This window comes from Zonotrichia albicollis, chromosome 14 (assembly GCF_047830755.1).
Source record: "Zonotrichia albicollis isolate bZonAlb1 chromosome 14, bZonAlb1.hap1, whole genome shotgun sequence".
Lineage (NCBI taxonomy): Eukaryota > Metazoa > Chordata > Aves > Passeriformes > Passerellidae > Zonotrichia > Zonotrichia albicollis.
Genome location: NC_133832.1, coordinates 1,632,196 through 1,649,522, shown reverse-complemented (window position 1 = coordinate 1,649,522; position 17,327 = coordinate 1,632,196). Strand labels below are relative to the sequence as shown.

General features: G+C 61.9%; 1 protein-coding gene across 1 annotated transcript; it reads right to left on the bottom strand.

Annotated features, from left to right (window-relative positions):
* Positions 1-416: 416 nt before the first annotated feature.
* On the bottom strand, positions 417-16,097 carry NHSL2 (NHS like 2). The gene is given in 10 exon segments (XM_026797411.2): positions 417-2,931; positions 3,253-3,385; positions 3,482-5,665; positions 6,774-6,905; positions 7,789-7,993; positions 8,084-8,220; positions 9,058-9,210; positions 14,991-15,044; positions 15,047-15,116; positions 15,118-16,097. Coding segments are annotated over 10 exon segments (3,696 nt in total). The 5' UTR covers positions 15,433-16,097; the 3' UTR covers positions 417-2,618.
* Positions 16,098-17,327: the final 1,230 nt, after the last annotated feature.

Below are 17,327 nucleotides of genomic sequence, written 5' to 3'. Positions count from 1 at the left end.
GGATTCCAATTCCCGATCCACCCCTCCCCAACTCCAGTCCTCCCCTCGGCCTGTGCCCAGGGTCCAGGGCTGTCCCCAGCTCCCCCCAGCACGAGGAGTTACCCCAGCAGTCCCCCCGGACTGTTCTGTCCCTCTCATCCATCCCACCTTCTCCCCGGACGCCAAGTCCGTCCGCAGCCCCTCACACCATCCCCGGGCCCCGCTCCGGCCTCTCCCCAGCGCCCAGCCTGGGCCGCCCCTGACCCCTCACGGTGTCCCTGCGCCCCCCCCGCTCCAGAGCCACGGGGACACCGGAGTGCGCGGCAAACGCCGTGAAAAGCCCCAGCAAATAGGGCCGGTTCTTCTCCCAGGGCAGTCAGGAGGTGCCCACCTCCCCAGCCCCAGTCCCTCAGCAGCCCAAAGAAAACAGGCACAGGCAGGCAGCAGGGAGCACTTTACCAAGCTGGCGAGATAAAAAGTACAGCATTCCATAGTTGGCACCTTGGCGGCCCGCACGCCGGGGCAGGGCTGTCCTGCCGGCCGGACTCGTCCCGGGAACCCACTGCCTTCCCAGTGGAGTAGCTGCAGCCAGGGGGAGCAGGGAGAGAGCGGCCAGAGACGAGCGCTCAGCCAGGAAGAGCCCCAGCAAGAGCACGTTCCTCCGGCCAGGGAAATTAGGATCTCCATCTCATGGCCAACCTCTGTCCCACAGCTGACCTCTGGTCCCCTTGGATATTTCACCCCAGCAGCATCGGCCACTCCAGCTGCCAGTGGTGCTGGGGCTGTTGCAGGGGGGTCCCTGCCCTGTGCTTGTCCCCAGCCCCCTTTATCGACTCTGTCCCTGGTTTCCTGAGCAGTCATGTGCAAAATGTACCTGTTCCCAGAGCTTCCCAAGCTGTGCCCTGGCCCCATCCCACGCCAGCACCCTGCCACTAGCTGAGGCCATGGGATAAGGGTGAAATGTGGACATTCATTGGAGCTTTTTTTGTGATTTTTTTTCCTGAGTTTCTCAGCCTGGCTCTTAATTACAGGCTTAAATCTGCAGCCCTGGGAGAGGAAAGAGAGAGATGGGCAAGTACCAGGAGGGAGGGGAGGGGAACCCACCGGAGCCTCAGTGGGATCAGATCCAAGGTGGTGGCAAAGGATGGGGAAGTGTTTGCCTGGGTTGTGCTCCCCAGAGCTCCTGGTGGGGCAGAGACCCCCCAGAGCAGCCCAGGCCCCTCAGAGGGGCAGCTGAAGCAGTGCTGTGGTGCCCTGCTGCTGCCTGGACCCACTGCACGGCTCCCCCTGCAGCACAGGAAGGCTGGAGTGTGTGGAAATACATCAAGGAATCAAGCAGAAATTTCCCTAAACACTCTGTTTCCTTGTCAGCCATGGCTGGCCCTTCCTGTTTCTCTGGGCGTGTGGCCATGCTCCTGCTCAGAGCTCGTGTTTCCTCCCTGCCCTGCCCTGAGCCCACACCACAGCCTCTGCTACTGGCTGCTGGGCCCCCATGCTGGAGCCCGGCCAGGAAGAGGCAGCTGGGGGTGAGGACGACAAATCCCACCTGGGGACGTGCAAACTCTCTTCCACGGCCCTGTGCACATGCCCTGATGGCACGTGTCCCACTTGGCCTTGCTCAGCTCCTTGGTGGCCAGTGGGCACAGGTGAGTGGTGGACAATCCTGGGGGGACCCCGGAGCCACCAGGGAGGTGGCTCAGGTGAAGTCCATCTGGATTCCAGCCACCATCTTGGTAGCATCTCAGGACCTCTGGTGGCCAGGGCTGCAGGAGAAGTTGTTGCAGGGTCTGTTGTGGAGATGCAGGAGGCAGAGCTGGGGACGAGCTTCCTTCCCGTGGCACAGCACCCTCATTGCCCCAGCTGGCAGCTGGGTGCAGGACCCCTGGCGTGGGAGTGGGGCGGCTGCCAGACCCCCTGTGCAGTGAGGCCAGGGGGGACTGGTAGTGGAGAAGACCCCAAGGTTTGTTTTTGGACTGAGCTGAGGAGCTCCAAAATGCAGCATTTTGGGGGCTTTCAAGGGGTGGGGGTTTGGCTTGAGGTGGTGGCGCTGGCTGTGGACGCTGGCTGCCAGTTCCCTGTGTGACAGGGAGGATGTTCAGGGCAATGACAGGGAACCTCCTGTGACTCTTCAAAAGCAACCGCAGATCCAGCTGAACCCCTGGCATCTTCCCAAAGTGCATCTGTGTGTCCAGCTGAATTCAACCAGGGGATCTCTGCACGGGAAACTCAAGGTACAATGTCAAAGGGAAGAGAATCAAACGTCACCACCACTGTGCATTAGAAAATCTGTTTAAAGTACCACATGCCGAAGGGACCAGAGAGTCTCAAGCTGCTTTGCACCAGGCATCAGGCAACACCAGGGGCTGTGATCCTGTTCTGCTTCCTGGGCAGGTGCCTTCAGTCCCAGGAGCTGGCTCAGCCAGGGCCAGTTCCAGCAACTTCTCCCATGGGAAGGGCCCAGAGTCATGAGAGCTTGGGCTCCAGCTACTGCCTCTCTGCCAGCAGCTCTCCAGGTAAGGAACAAAAGCAGAAGAACCCCCCAGCAGGATACAGGGGCTCCCCAGCAGCCAGGACAGCCCTTTGCAGCAGCGCTCTCTCTGCAGCGCTCTCTCCTCTCGGCTGGAGGAGCCCCTGTGTGGTCAGGGCTGGCTTTTGGGGCTGTTTGCACCGTCCAGCTCAGGGGCAAACTCTGTGATGACCCTCCGGGCCAGCGGGTTTGTGGTCTTGAGCAGTTCTGCGGCAGATGGCCGAGTACCAGGGCTTGTTTTGCTGCTCTTCTTCTGGAGCAGGGCTTTAAAATCCTCATTCCTGCTGGAAGACTTCCCACTGCTGCCTGCTGCTGCCAGAGACTCACCAGCTGGGGAGCTTGAAGTCTTTACAGGTGAGTGGGAGGTGGGTCGGCTGCTGAAGGTGTCACCAGGCTCTTTCCTCCCCAAGACCTTCCTCTTTGACCTAGGCACCAAATGGACACGGGTAGGAGCAGTCTGGGACTGGGGTGAGGTCCCAGAGCGAGGGGCATGGTAGTGCCCAGCCTGCTCCGCTGGGGCAAGGTGATAACATGGGCATGGCAGGTGGTGCTCCTGGCAGGTAGGACTAATCTGGACTCTCCCTGCTGGTTGCACTCTGCTCAAGGTAGCAGCAACGGGGCTGTCCCCAAGGATGAACATTGGCCCCAGTATGGAAAATGGAGCTGTCATGGTGGAGAGACACTACACCCAGAGCTGTGACAGTGGGTGCAGGGGCTGTCCCCTCAGGTGCATGCACCAGCCTTACCTGTGGATCACTGTGAAGAGATCCTCCGTAGTGCGGGACGTTGTGAACACCTCATCGTCCTCCTCCACGATGGACTCGGCTGTCTTGTCACTGGCAAAGCTCTTCTCTTCCATGCCGGCTTCTGCTGAGCTGCCTGTGGTCAGGGAGAAGCCAGCAGTGAATCCCCTGTGCAGCATGGAGCACCATTATCCCTTGGGTGATCCCACCACAGTGGTGGAGAGACCCTCACCTTGCTCTGGGGCAGGCTCGCTGGCAGGCGTGGTGCCCACGGCCTTGGGGGATGGCGGCTCCTCAGCGTCAGGGTCGCAGCAGGTGGGGTCAGTGTCCAGGGTGATGATGGGGCTGGGGGTGGGTGGCAGGTCCCCCACACCAGCTCCCAGCTGTGCTGGGGCTGGGATGAGTGGCAGGTACAGCACGCTGGGCTTTTTGGGCACTGGCGGGGGTACCTTGGCCTTCCTGCGCTCGCCCTCGGCACTGCTCCGCTCGTCCAGGCTGCCCTGGGAGAGCCGCCGGGGCCCCGCTGGGGTCAGGGACAAGTGGGACTCCCCCAGAGCTGAGCTCCTCCTCAGCTCCCCTCTCCGCCGCACCACAAAAGCATCCTGTGCCAGCCCCTTCTCCTTGGCGGTAGTGCCTGGTGGGGATTTGGGGGAGAGGGGACCCTCCTCCCGCAGAACTGGGGGCTTGGGCAGGATGCACGGGGGGCGCCTGGCCAGGGGTGGCTTCTCTGCCACAGGTGGCTTCACTTTTCTTTCCGGCCCTGGGCAGGGGATGTGTGCTGGCTCCTCTGTGTGCTCTGGGCCATCAGCGCTGTCCTCTGGCTCTGAGCGGCTGATGGAGCGGAGGCGGACAGAGCGCAGGTCGGACTGTGTCACCACGGGCATGATGGGTGTGATGGGACTGGTCTTCTGGGCCAGCTTGGTGCCAAAGGTGGAGTCAGAGTGGTGCCGGCTGACCTTAGTCTTCCCCTTCAGGGAGATCTTCAGCCCTGAGAGGTCGAGGTGGGCGGGTGGAGTCAGTGGGAGGTCAAAGGACAGCCTGCCCTTGGGGCTCCTCTCCATGGGGGATGTGGGGGGCAGAGAGGATTTCCTCTCGGGGACCAGTGGCCTCACACGCACCTGGTGCGGGGAGTGCCCGAGGATGGTGGAGGTGGGTACGGTGGGGGTTGGGGTCTCTGACTGGCTGGAGTACCCGCTGGATGGGGACATCAGCCCTGTGGGCCTGCCTGGCGAGGAGGTCTTGAGGTCTGCCTCGGCAGAGAGCTGGGAGGGCGTCGTGGCCCTGGAGACTGAAGGAGACACGAGGGACTCAGAGCTGCCCCGTGTCTTGGCACACTCAACAGCCGTGGTCCCTGTGGTTGTGCTTGAGCCAGAGAGGGACTGGTAGGGATCACTGCCAGCCCTCCAGTCTGTGAGATGCCACTGGTGGGGGGCAGTTGTGCTGTTGGGCTCCCTGCCTGCACTCCCCTGAGGGTCGGCGTGCACCAGCCGGTGACCCTGGAGCTCTGGTGGGATGCACAGGCTCTTGGGCCGCTGGTCCTTGGGCAGTGCCGCACTGAGCCCCTCATCACCATCCGGACCCTCTTTGATCAGTGAGACGCTGCGTGTGGGTGGCGAGGGCTTCTTCTTGGCCTTCTTCAGGGAGATGCTCTTGGAGCGCCGCCGCCGCTGCCCCTCAGGCTCCAGCCCCAGGGAGACGTTGTCGGTGCTGGTGCTGCCCTCGGAGCTGGCGCTGGGGTAGCCCAGAGCGTAGTTGGCGCTGCCCCGCCGGGTCTCAGCATATGTGATGTCTACAGAGCAGAGGGACCCCGAGTCAGTGGGCACCGACAGTGACCGCTCACGGAACCGGCACCCTGCCCGCTCCACCTCCAGCTGTGCTGGCCCTGCCGCTGGCTCCAGCTCCTCTTGGCTTCCTGGCAAGAAATTCCCCTTGGCTCCCTGGATGCACCTGGAGCTGGGGGGGGAAGCAGGCACTGGGCCAGAGAAAAAGCTGGGCCCATTGCTGCCCATGCGCTCTTCTGTGGCGATGAAGAAGGAGGTGGAGGCGGCGGGTGAACCTGGGCTGGGTGATGGGATGAAGCCGCCCGGTGAGGTGCAGGTGGGCCCCTTGCCTGGGCCAGAGGTAAGGCTGGGGGGGCTCCCATAACCCACGGGGGTCCAGGGCGGAGAAAAAGGGATGCCCTGTGTCCCATTGCAGGCACTGGCACAGGGGTTGGCTGCCCCATCCATGGCAGCAGGTGGCTGGCAGCGAAGGGCCCCGAGGTCACTGAAGGTCTTCCTCAGTGGGGCTGAAAGGGGCGGACGAGCGCTGATCTCCTGGGGCACAGTGCCCCTGCTTGTGGTCTCAGGCACAAAGCTGCAGGACAGGGACTCATCGATGGGCGCGTGTGTGCTGGAGGTGGGGCCGTTGGCACTGCCTGCAGGGAGAGACACAGCCTGGTGAGCACCATCCCGCCTCCCTCACAGGGACATGGCCCTCCTCTGCATGCTGTCCCAGCCTGTGGCCAGTCTGGAGGCTGCACCTCTGCCCAGGCATAAAATGTGGGTCTGACGGCACACTGGAATGTGCCAGGGGCAAATAAGCAGCCACAGCAGGAGGCTCTACACATGGGGACATCAGTCCCATGGCAACCAAAGTGTTGCCCTGGTGCTGCTCCATGGTGGGGAGTCAGATGGGGTTCAGGAGGAGCCAGGTCAGGCATTGCCAGCTGGGACAGAGAGGGACATGGTGGCTCACAAAGCCACCCCATCACAGGAGCCAGCAACCCCACTCTGAACACCCCCAGCAGACAGCAACGCTCAAGGCTGTGGTGGGCTGAGGTCTGACTGACTCCAAGGAGGAGCCGTGACCATCCTATTGATGGTCTGACCACTGTCATGGGAAGAAACCTTCCTCCTACCCCGTGAAAACTGCCTTGGAGCAGCTGGTGTCATGGCTTCTCTTCCTGTCTCTACCTCCCTTCAGAGAGAGGCTGGCTCTGATTTCTCTGCACCTTCCATAGGGGACAGCAGGACAGCACCTCTGAACCACAGTGGCTGCTGTTCCCAAGGGTCCAATGCCAGCCTGGAAGCACTCCAGCCACTCTCACATGCACTCCAGCCGCTCTCACATGGCATGGCCAGCTCGCCAGCCCCACCAAAGACCTGGCCAGGTGTGTGCCCCACAGCCATGGCAGCCTGAGACAGGGTCTGCCCATGGGGAAATGGGCACAGGGAGGCCTCCTTCTTGGAGCCGAGGCTGGGTGACTCCTGCCTCAGAATCCTGACTCAGGATGAAGGGGCTGTCCCTCATGCCAGACCAGCCCCAGGCCAGCCCAGTGTCACCAGTGAGCCCAGCACCTCAGTGCCTTGGGAGGGCGCAGAGCCAGTGTGATGCCTGCACCTCCCCGTGGTCTGGGTGTCCCCAGAGCCCAGGGGTCTGTGCCTGGGCTGGCTGCCAGCCTCGGGATGGCTGTGCCACCATCAGGGCAGCTCTGGGGGCTGCCAGCCCTGCCCGGGAGCAGCCTGCGCGCTTCTTGCCGTCACCTTGGTCTCGCAGGGACAGGTTAGGGAATCCAATAATGGTCCGTCTACGCCGCAGGGTGGACTTTGGGTTCATCGCAGTCTCTGTGTTAAACAGGGAGTGACGAGCACTCGCAAGCCTAGCAAAGTGCTGCCCTGTAGCCAAAACAAACAGCGTACGGGCGGTGCCGGAGCCGCTGCTGGGCCGGGAGCTCGGCCCCTCCATCACCTGTGTTCTCTGCTGTCCCCAGCCCGGCATGGTGACACAGGTGGGAGTGTGGGATGCAGGACGATGGTGTGAGCCATGTGAGATGAGCACGGGGGAAATGGAGGCACGGTGGGAATGCTGCAGATGGAAGTGGGATGGATGGAAAGCCACAGAGACCAGCCCTGCACTGCATGACAGGCACTGGTCTGTGCTGGTGAGGCTGGGCCCTACACCACTGAGCTGAGCCAGACCGGGGATGGGTACATGAGGCATGGAGAGGGAAAGGGACCAATGTGGCCCTGGCACAGCTCTCCATGGTGGAGGGAAAGTGCAGAGAGACACCTTTGCCTTTCAGAAGGGGCACCTCACCCAGTCACTAGCCCCTGACTCTGACCTGGGCCAGAGCACGGCACCTGTGTCTGCAAGGACTGGGCAGGACTGCGCTGCTGGGAGCTGTGGCCCTGAGAGGATGAGCAGATGGACAGACAGGGGAGACAGGTGAGTCAGGCAGGGTGCACAGTATGTGGTGAGAGCCCAGGTGACAACAGACCTGACTGGCTGGACATTACATAAGGGATGTGAGACCTGCCAGCAGCATGACCAGCGGACTGGACGCACAAAGTTGCAGATGGCATGAGAGATGGCTGGGAGTGATGGATGCCAGCATGGCCCTGCTGTCCCCTCTCTGCCCTGGTGCCCACCTAACCCACAGGAACACAGCTTGCAGCCACAGCCCCCTCCCACCACCCATCCCCTGCCCCAGATGGCTGCTGGGGCACATCTCTGCCTGCACCCCGTGTCCCCCCATCTTGCCATGGGGTGCTGCCCTACCAGAGACATTGATGGGGACAATGTTGGTCTGGATGGAGCTGGGCTGGTGCCACTGCTTCTCCTCCTCAGGGGGCAAGGGGAAAGCACTGGGCCAGGGTTGCTGCTTGTCTGGACTGGTGGGGAGGCTCAGGGAGGTGTCAGGAGGCCGAGCACTGAGCACAGTGCTGCTGGTGGTCTCCTCTTCGGCCGTTCGCTGGCTCGGGGGCTACAGGGAGAAAGGCACGTCAGCCACTAAAGGCACAAGGGTGGAACACAAACAGGGACTTGCTGCCCGCCCTGCCACCTCAGAACTCACCATAAGCACGAACTCAAGGCGCTTGGCAGGTGGGGGTCGAGGTGATGGTTCAGGGGAGGTGTCGGAGGGCGGGTGACCAGCAGCACGGAAGGTCTGCCCAGTGACCCTGCTCTCGGTGTACTGCTCCTCATACTCCTCTGCAAGAAAAACAGCACCTGGGACCCTGCTCCTGCTGCCAGGTCCTGGAGCAGGGGGCATGTGAAGGGATGGTGACTGTCCCCTCTGGCTGTCCCCAGCCCAGCTGGCCGTCCCTGCTCAGGACAGGCAGCTGAGAAGGTGAGGAAGGGAGACCCCAAGGAGGGGAACTGAAGAAGTGCAAAGATGCCAGCAGCTTGCCCCACTCCTCCCGGGGTGCAGTCAAGTGATGTGGTGAGTCCCACTGAGACACTGCCCCACTGGGGACAGCCAGAACTCAGTGCATCCCCATCCTGTAATTGTTGAGCTAATTAATGCTGGTAGCTATGGACTGGCAGAAAGCAGGGCTGCTCAGGCTGACTTAATGAGATTACAAGCTGGGGGATGGCTGGGCTGCTGATCTCATCTGATGCCTGAGGAGCATCTGAGCCAGGGCCGCGTGACAGCCTGGGCCAGAGACTGGAAGGAAACAAAACCACTGGCCACGTTGATCAAATTAGGCAGATCAGTGGCAGGTCCCTTAGCTCTCGTGAGAACTGTGCTGTGCAGGGGCTCGTAGGTGACCTGGTGGCCCCACTGGCATCAGTGGCCCCAGCAGGCAAACGTGGTCCCAGTTGCTTTGGCACCTGCAGCCGTGACTTGGGAGCAGAGATCGGTGAGGGACTACTGGAGGCTGGGACCCCCAGGACCCAACTCCTGCAGCTTGGTGAGGTCCAAGGAATGGCTCGGACATGCGTGTGGGAGATGAGCTCAGTCTCATGGTGGTCACTCACCTAGTCTGGGGAGCACCCACCCACCACCCTCACCCAGTCCACTACTCCAGCCCCTCTCCTTGCTACCTTGCAGCAAGCTCTGGAGGTTGAGCTGGGCCTCCTGGTGCAGCTGCTCCATGCCCGGTGGGCGCCCAGCGGCCAGGAAGACGTTCACAGGCTGCTGCCATGGCAGCTTGGCGGGGGCGGCTTTCTTGTTCTCAAGGTCCAGGTTAGAGGTGGCTGCAGGCAGAGGAGAGTGGGATCAGAGGCAGGTGGGGGACGGCTTTCCTGCAGGTGCTGCCGTGGGATAGTACGGGGCCAGCACAATGCTCATCCGACCCCAGCTCTCCAGGAATGCCGGCATGTGGCTGCATCCCACCCTGGCAGGCTGCTGCCTGCTGGGACCAGCCCTCAATGCTGCCACCACTTTGGGGACTGGACAGTCCCTGAGGGCTGCCAAGAAGGGAGCTGGCTGAAATTGGGGAAGGAAGCCAGCCCTGCCACCCCTGCCTAACCGCGCCCGGGCACAGGAAACGCTGCATGCTCTGGTGGAGCAACATCCTGGCTGTGCAGGAGCAGAAATTGCAACTGAAAGGCAGGAGCCAGGGACCCTCCACTTCCATTGCACTGCAGCTTGGGGCCCACATGCCCTTCCCTGGCATGGACACCCCCAAAGCTTTCCAGGGAAGGAAACCTCTGTGAGGATTGCTCAGACCCTCTGAAACACCCTGATGGGTGGAAAAGTCCCTGGGAGCAGGATCTGGGCTCAGCAGTGAACTGGCTCTGTGGGGAGCTGAGCGCTGCTCCCACAAACATGCTTTGCCATGGGAACACTGCAGCCCTGGCTGCGCTGCACTGAGTGGATGTGGGTTTGTACCAAGCGTGGATTCAAAGGAGTGCCACCCCTGGCACACTGCCTCCAAGGGGACCCACACTCTGTCAGGCACAGAGTGGGTCTCTGTGAGCTTTACACAGGGATACGGATGACCAGGGTCTCATCCCTGGAGATTTAGGGCTCATCCTCCGCTGCATTGTCTTGTCCCCATCCCCATCAGCTGAGACGCTCTGACTACCAGTGTGTGACAAACACCTCCCCTCTAGCACTTGCAGCACAGTGCCTGGCCCCAGGAACACACCATGCCCTGCTGCCAAAGCCTGCTCCCTGCCAGGCCCCAGCTGAGGCAGCGGAAGCAATCCCACATACCTGGGAAGGGGAATGGCCCCAAAACATGTGTGGGACCCCCAGCACAAGCCACATTTCCCTCGGCCCCCATTGGTCAGGCAGCTGTGGTCCAGCTCATCTGCACTTCATCATAAGCATCCCCCTGCTGCTTGTGGTGCCTTCCTGCCCCCATGTGCCTTCTTGCCCCCAGATGCCCTCCTGCTTACAACACCTGTGCCCCTGGGTGCCCTCATGCACACCCTTCCCCCAGCTGATGGAGCCTGCACAACGCCCAGCACCCAAAGCAAGGTGCCATGTCCCCACCCTAGTTACTTTTATGATTTGTTTCCATAACGACGGGCCTTAACACTGGGAACACTGGGTTTTTTTCCTTTTTTTTTTTTTTTCCATTCCTCCTCCTCTAAATAATTTGACTTGTTTCCATACCAACCAAGAGGTGTTGGGGTGCATGTGTGCATGTGTGTGCCATGCTCAGGGTAAGGCTGGACATCTCCCCAAAAACCTGATGCCCAGTGCCAGGGGCAGAGACCACACTTCCCCCTCAGCAGACTCCAGACCCTGCTGGTTTTGGCGAGGTGGGGGATCCAGTGCTGCCCTGTCATTTCTAAGAACAGCCCAATGGTGCACCCCAAATCCTGGCTTGCTGCACCCTCTGCCTGGCTCACGCAGCCCCAGCCTTTGGCCTCAGCACAGGTGATGCTCCTCACCTTCTGCCCACATATCCCCCTGCAGCCACCCCCCACCGAGGGCTCAGGGACAGCCTGAGCAGCCCCTGCAGCTCTCCAAGCCCCTGATGCCGTGCCCGGAATACGAGAGCTCACCTCTGCTCCTCGCCCCTGCTGCCGAGTCACCCCTGCCACCACCTCGGGCGCCGACCACGTGGGGAAACCACAGCACCAAACCCGGGGCCGCCCTGGGCGCGGCGGAAACGGGGCAGCGCCCACGCCCAGCACCCTGCCCTGCCTAGGGGCAGCTTCGGCCAGAAGGGGAACACGCAGTGCCGGGGTCCTCCCCTGTGGAGCCTTCCCCTGTTTGCTGACACACGCTTATTTGGGACTGTGAGTGGCACAGCGCGGTCCTGAGCCGGTGTGGGCTGTGGTGCAGGCACTGCTGGGCTGCTGGCATTGCCAAGGTGCTGGCATCACCAAGGCATAGGCATCGTGGGCTCCATCTCCCCAGCAGGGGAGAAGGGGTGGGGGCAAGAACCCATGAGCTGAGCACTCTCCTGGCGCCCAGATGGCCCAAACGTGCACTGCAAGGACAGCACTGTGCCAGAGTGAGCAGCACCCTGAGGCTTTGGCTCCCTGGGAGCAGCCACTCCGAGGATGCTTCGTGAGCAGTGGCTCTGAGGCTGTTTTGGGAGTAGCATGCCAAGCCCAGCACTGCACGGCAGCTCGGTGATGGGATGTAGGGAGCCAGCAGTCCTGATTCACTGCCACGGTGCTCCCGAGGGACAGGCAGTGTTTGGGAGCAGCCTGATGCAGGCTCAGTACAAGGGCAGGTTGTAAGTGTCCAAGGAAGCCCAGGTGCCACAGCCATCTGTGGGCACGCGATGCCCCAGCCAAGCGGGAGTGTCCAGCAAGAGGAGACAGCGGCCGGCTGGGATAGTGGAGCTGAGCTGAGCCAATGCCCTTGGCAGTGACCCTGCTACCACACTTATCAGCAACAGGCTCAGAGCACAAAATATCTCTGAGGGGCTCCCACCCTGTGGCAAATGCCTGCAGGAGATGAAGGCATCCTGGCACAGCAGAGCCAGAGGGACAGCTCCATCCCACCAACCCCAGCAGTCTAGACCTGAGCCTGGCCAGCCTTGCTGCTGAGGGAAACTGAGGCATATCTGGTTGGGGGTTCACCAGACTCCCTGCTGGCACCAGGTGCCCTCCTGGCCCCAGGGCACTCAGAGAGGAGCAGGCAGCAACCCCTACCCTGCCTGCCAATGGACATCTGCCTGGAATGTTCCCAGTCAACACCATCAGCTGCAGCAGATGCTGCAGCCTCGGAGTCGTGCTGAGCGTGAGCCAGTGTCCAGGCTCAGGGTGTTGTGGCCATGGCAGGTACACAAGGACTGAAGCTGAATTCCAGGGCAGTTCGCTTGAAGGGCAGCTGAGCTTTACTCTCCCGCAGGAACGGTATCCCTGCAGGATCCCCAGCCCCTCAGTATCTCCTGAGTCACCCCTGCTCCATGCCAGCATCCCTACTCACCCACAGCCCAGGCATCCCGAATCCACAAGGAGATATTTGACAGAGCCATCAGAGCTGTTTCAATCCAGGCTGAAGCTCCTGTGAAACGATGCCTCTCGCTTGAATTCACTGCCAAACTTCTGCCTCTCAGGCTCGCTCCCCACGTGCAGGAGGTGCCGGGGGCACGTCTGGAGCCGCTCGGACCCTGTGCCAGCGTGGAGCACTGTCAGGAATGATGTAACGGCAGCAGCAGGCGATGCGCCATCAGCAGAGCAGCCATGGCAACGGGCACAGGCACAGCGGCAGCTGCCGCCGCGGGTCCGGAGCACCGAGCACGCCGGAGGGCGAGGGCAGCGAACCTGGGGCCGAGGCCGATCCTGAGAGCGCCCCGAGCCCCCGGCCGGAGCGGTGTGCCGCACCGAGTGCCGCCGGCTTCAAGCGAGTGCCCGGCCTGCCCTCGGTGCTGGGCCGCTTGCTGCCGGCGCGTGCGGCTTGGGGACATTGCCGTGGTGTGAGCCAGGCTCACGCTGCTCCACGGCGAGCGGAGAGGAAGCGAAACGAGCACACAGAGGGAGCTGGCAGCGGCCGCAGAAACACCTCCTGTCCCAAGCTCACCCCCTGCCGAACCAAACCAGCTCCCTGCGGAATGGGGAGGCGCGTCTGCGTGCACGGATGCCCACCCAAGGTTGAATGAAATCCTGAAATGACCCCCTGCTGACACCCCAGGCGCAATGCCACAAGGCAGCGGTGCTCCCTGAGCAGACCTGCCCCGCGTGCCACTTGCACACACTGTGCCTGGGATGAGCCCTCGCTGGGCAAGCCAAGAGACTATGCCCTCTCCAAATCTGATCCTCTCCAGGACACTTCCCACTGCCACATGTCTGGTGGCACAGCTTCAATCCCCTACCGGGCCTGCACAGGTGTCTGACTTGCTGGTGGTTGAGGCCAGAGGGGCAGGAAGCCTTTCAGGGGTGCCTTGGCCAGAGCCCAGCCTGGCCATGCCAGGACTCTGTGCAGCACGTCTCCATGCTCCCATGCAGGTGCCCAGCAGGAGCAGAGGCACTGAGAAACAGCACTGTCTCGACACACCGCATCTGCCTGAGGTTTTCGGCTCCTCCAAGCTCCTTGTCTAACAAGGAATCAGTTGTTTTTGTACTGATGGGAGATAAGGGCGCTGCAGAAGCTGCTGGTGGCAGGGCAGATTTGACAGCTGCGGGGGTCCCTCAGCTCATGGGGAGAAGGCTGGATTATGTGAGGTTTCTATGAAAACCACTAATCAGCAAACCAGTCAATAAGGTCCCTGTCCATTGGTGGGACTCAGAGCTGCAGTGTGCAAGGACATTCAGTCCCAGCAGTGTGATGGGCCCTGGTCAGGGTAGGAGGGGAGGTGTGTGTGCTGCAGGATTTGGCCAGAGAGCCTGGCCCAGGAAGAACGCACTGTGCCATTCGCCCATGCTGTGGAGATGGGAACCGCCCGCAGCCGTGCTGGCAGCAGGGCTTGGCCCGGGACCATGCCAGCCAAGGGGGACTCAGGCTGCTCCCTGACAAGGGGCTGAGATCCACTGCTCCCAGGGCCACAGCAGCTGCACTGGGGCAGGCACTGGAGCCCCAGAGTCTGGCTGGACCCAGAGTCCTGCACCAAGCTCTCCACCATGGGCAGTAGGACCAGCGTCCAGAGCCCTCTCCCAGCCCTGCTGTGGCTCCCTGGGAGCCTGGCAGCCTCCTCATACTGCAACCCTCACTCTCCCATGCTTCCCAGCAAAACTCCAGCCACAAATCCTGCCTGAGAGCCTCAGGAAGCCTGGCATGGCAACCTGTCAGACCCAGCCAGTTCTGGCAGCCCAGCATCGCTGCATCATGGCCAAAGGAACCACTGGGCACAGGGTGGCCGTGGCTGGTTGCCCACCAGCCTTCCCACGGTGATGTCCCAGCCTGTTGGGTGGCACAGGGAAGCCCAGGCAGTGCTCAGCACTCTGCCCAGTGTGGGCTGCCTGTGCCAGAGGCTGCTTCCACAGGCTGCTTCCAGGAAAGCATGGCTTCCCCTGTGCCCAGCTGGTTTTACACTCCGCAGGGCCGGGACAATGTGAGGAAGTCGCCTGAGAGGGGAATGTGGCCAGAGGTCCTGGGACAAAGGGGCCTGAGACCTGAAATCAGCTACAGCAGGACTGAGAGCAGTGACAACAGCGAGGGTCCTGGGTGTCTGTGATGTTTGTGTCGACCCATGGTCCATGGTCCCATGCATGGGCCTCCCTCCTGCTGTCAGCGGCACGTGGAAGCTGCCAGGAGGGCACAGAACCCTCAGGACAGGCAGGACTGTCCCCACAAGACTGATGAGTGGTCAGTGGGACACACGGGCTGGGAGTCTGAGTCTTTCTCTTGCTTTGTCAGAGGAAGGACACCCCCAGAGAAAGGCTGGGGTATGGCAGAAGGATTTAAAAGGGACAGGGACACTCCGCAGCTCAAGTCAGTCCGGGGAAGGTGGCACAAGACTGGTACTACTGGACAGCCCTGATGCCAGGGGCTATTGCATGGCCTCCAGAGGGTCTGTGCCCAAGAGCTGCCCCCAGCCCGCGGTCCTGCCCTGCAGAGTGAGCAGTGCCTGCAGATCCCACCACCCCCACTGCCCGCCTCAGCCCTGCCCTGCTGCCTGCCTTACCTGCCCGCTGCCAGGGTGCCAGGAGCCACTCCACCTTGGCCATGGCTGTGAGTGCGGGGGAGCCCGCTCGCTCTGGCCACCCAGGAGCTCCTGCCTCAAACCAAGCCGAGAGCACCGAGCTTCCCCCGTCCTCGCTGCCTGCAGCTCCAGCGGGGAGAGGAAGCGACCAGGAACTGACTATTTGAGTCAGCGGCACAGCCCATTGTCCCAGCCCCGGCCCCTCTTCCTTCCCCGGGGAAGGACGGTGGAGGGACCGTGACTCTGCACAGCCCATCCCACATCCACCCGCCCTCACAGCGGGGCTCCCAGGAATGCACATCCCTCTGCGCACATCCCTGCTGCACCACCTGGACAGGGATGCTAGAGCCGGGACAGGAAGGACTCTCTGAGCTGGACGGGGTCGGGGAACCAAAATATCCCCTGGCTGTGGCTGGAGCACCATCTGAGAGTGGTGGGTGACCTGGAGGGACACAGCACGTGGGGCCCAGTCCTCTCAGCACAGCATGGCTGTTCCTACATGGAGCAACCACAAGAGTCCTTGTGGGGAAAGCAGCACCTGCAGCCTGTGGCTGTCCCCGGCCCGGCTCAACCGCTGCCCGCCAGCTCCTCCAGTCCTTACAGCTACCAAAACCAGGGGCCCTTCTGAACCCCCTGGCTCTGGCCTGGGAGCTGCCAGAGCTCCCAGAGCTTCATCTCACTTCAGCTCCTTCCAAAGCCTGGAGCAAAGGCTCCTTGGGGACCACTTTCCCAGTGCCCCAGGGCTTTGTAAAGCTGAGCTGGCTTCTCCCAGAGGACGGAGGCTCCTGAGAGCCAGGGCTGCAGGCGAGCCAAGAATGCTGCCCCAAGCACAGCCTTCATTCAGGAATATCCCACACCAGCAGCGACCCACACCCACCACAGGGCTGCTCCTTACGGAGCCTCAGCTCCCTCCCCTTAGCAGATAAGCTCCAGCCTGGATCTGCTGCCACCTCTCTGCATGGAAGCTTGTGTGCAACTGCTCAGGAATGCCCCAGGCACTGAGGTCCCAGCAGCCCTATGAGTGTCCAAGTGTTTGTTCAAGCTTTACACCCAAGACAAGTTTTGAACCATGCAGTGCCAAATCCCACCCATCCCTGACCCCAGCAGCCAGATGCAGGTCTCTCCAGGGAGACCAGACACCTGGGGGAGATCTGCTGGAGATCTCCAGGCTGGCAGGGAACCATGACCTGAGAACAGAGATGAACCAGCTCTGGCCAGGGCCTGACCCCACAATCCCCCTTGGGCCCTTCCCACAGCTCCAAGAATTCCTTTGACAATCCAGAAGTGTGATTAATTCTCCCTCTGACTGGTGCCATGTGGGAGAGGCAGGCAGGGAGCAGAGCAGCATCCCATGGTCTGGGCACTGCTCATCTTCCATGCCTGCAAACGGGAGAAGGGCACTGTGCTGGGTAGCGGTGGCACAGCATCCCTCATCCCTCACCACCCACCGGCCAGCACCCTGCGCTCCAGGCACTGCCTCCCAGTAGGGAATGGGATCCCATGATCCCTGTGAGTCCCACAGCCCAATCCCTGTCTGCTTCCCATGCCCCAAGAGGGGAGCCCAGGATGATGTGATGGATTCCGACCAGCCCCATCCCTCTCAGCCCGCAGCTCAGCCTCTCGTGGTCGCCTCCTGTGCAGCCCCAAGTTCTTGTGCCCCATTTCGGTGCTTTGCTCCCACTGCTACAGCAGCGGTTGCAAAATTAGACAGTGTCAGGTTGTGCTGCCACCCTCTCTGCCCACTGATTATTAAGCTGTGACAGTCATTTGGGCTGTGACAAGCAGTCCCCATTCTCCTGCAGTTTCTAAGCAATCTTCCCGAGGTCTCTCCCAGGGCTGTCAGTTCCCTGCTGCTGCCCACACTGCTGTGTCCCGCTCCCAGCCAGCAGGCAGGGAAAGGGCAGCAGGAGCTGGGGCCAGCAGAGCCCAGCACGCTGCACTCCGGGACTCTGACGGGCCTGGCGCCAGGGGCTGTGGCAGACCCCAGCTCCCAGCTCCTCTGGCATTCCCAGGAGCTGGGCTGGAAGAAGAGTTGGAGTACAGGGGAGGGTTGCTGAACTGCCTGGACCAGCTACATGGGGACAAAGGAGTGACCAGACAGGTCCTGCTTCTCTGACCCTGCTTCCTCAGCGTGCGCTGCCCTCACTGCCCACTCCCAGCTCCAAGTGAGTCCCCTGCTCCCTCTGCTCCCCCTCAGAGAGCTCCCTGCAGAGCTGCAGGGCTGTCCGCCTCCCCGAGATTGTTTGTGGAACAGGAGCCCCCAGACACCCACCACCACTGCGCTGTGTGGGCTGTGGGAGCTAGGCTGTGGGGGCTGCA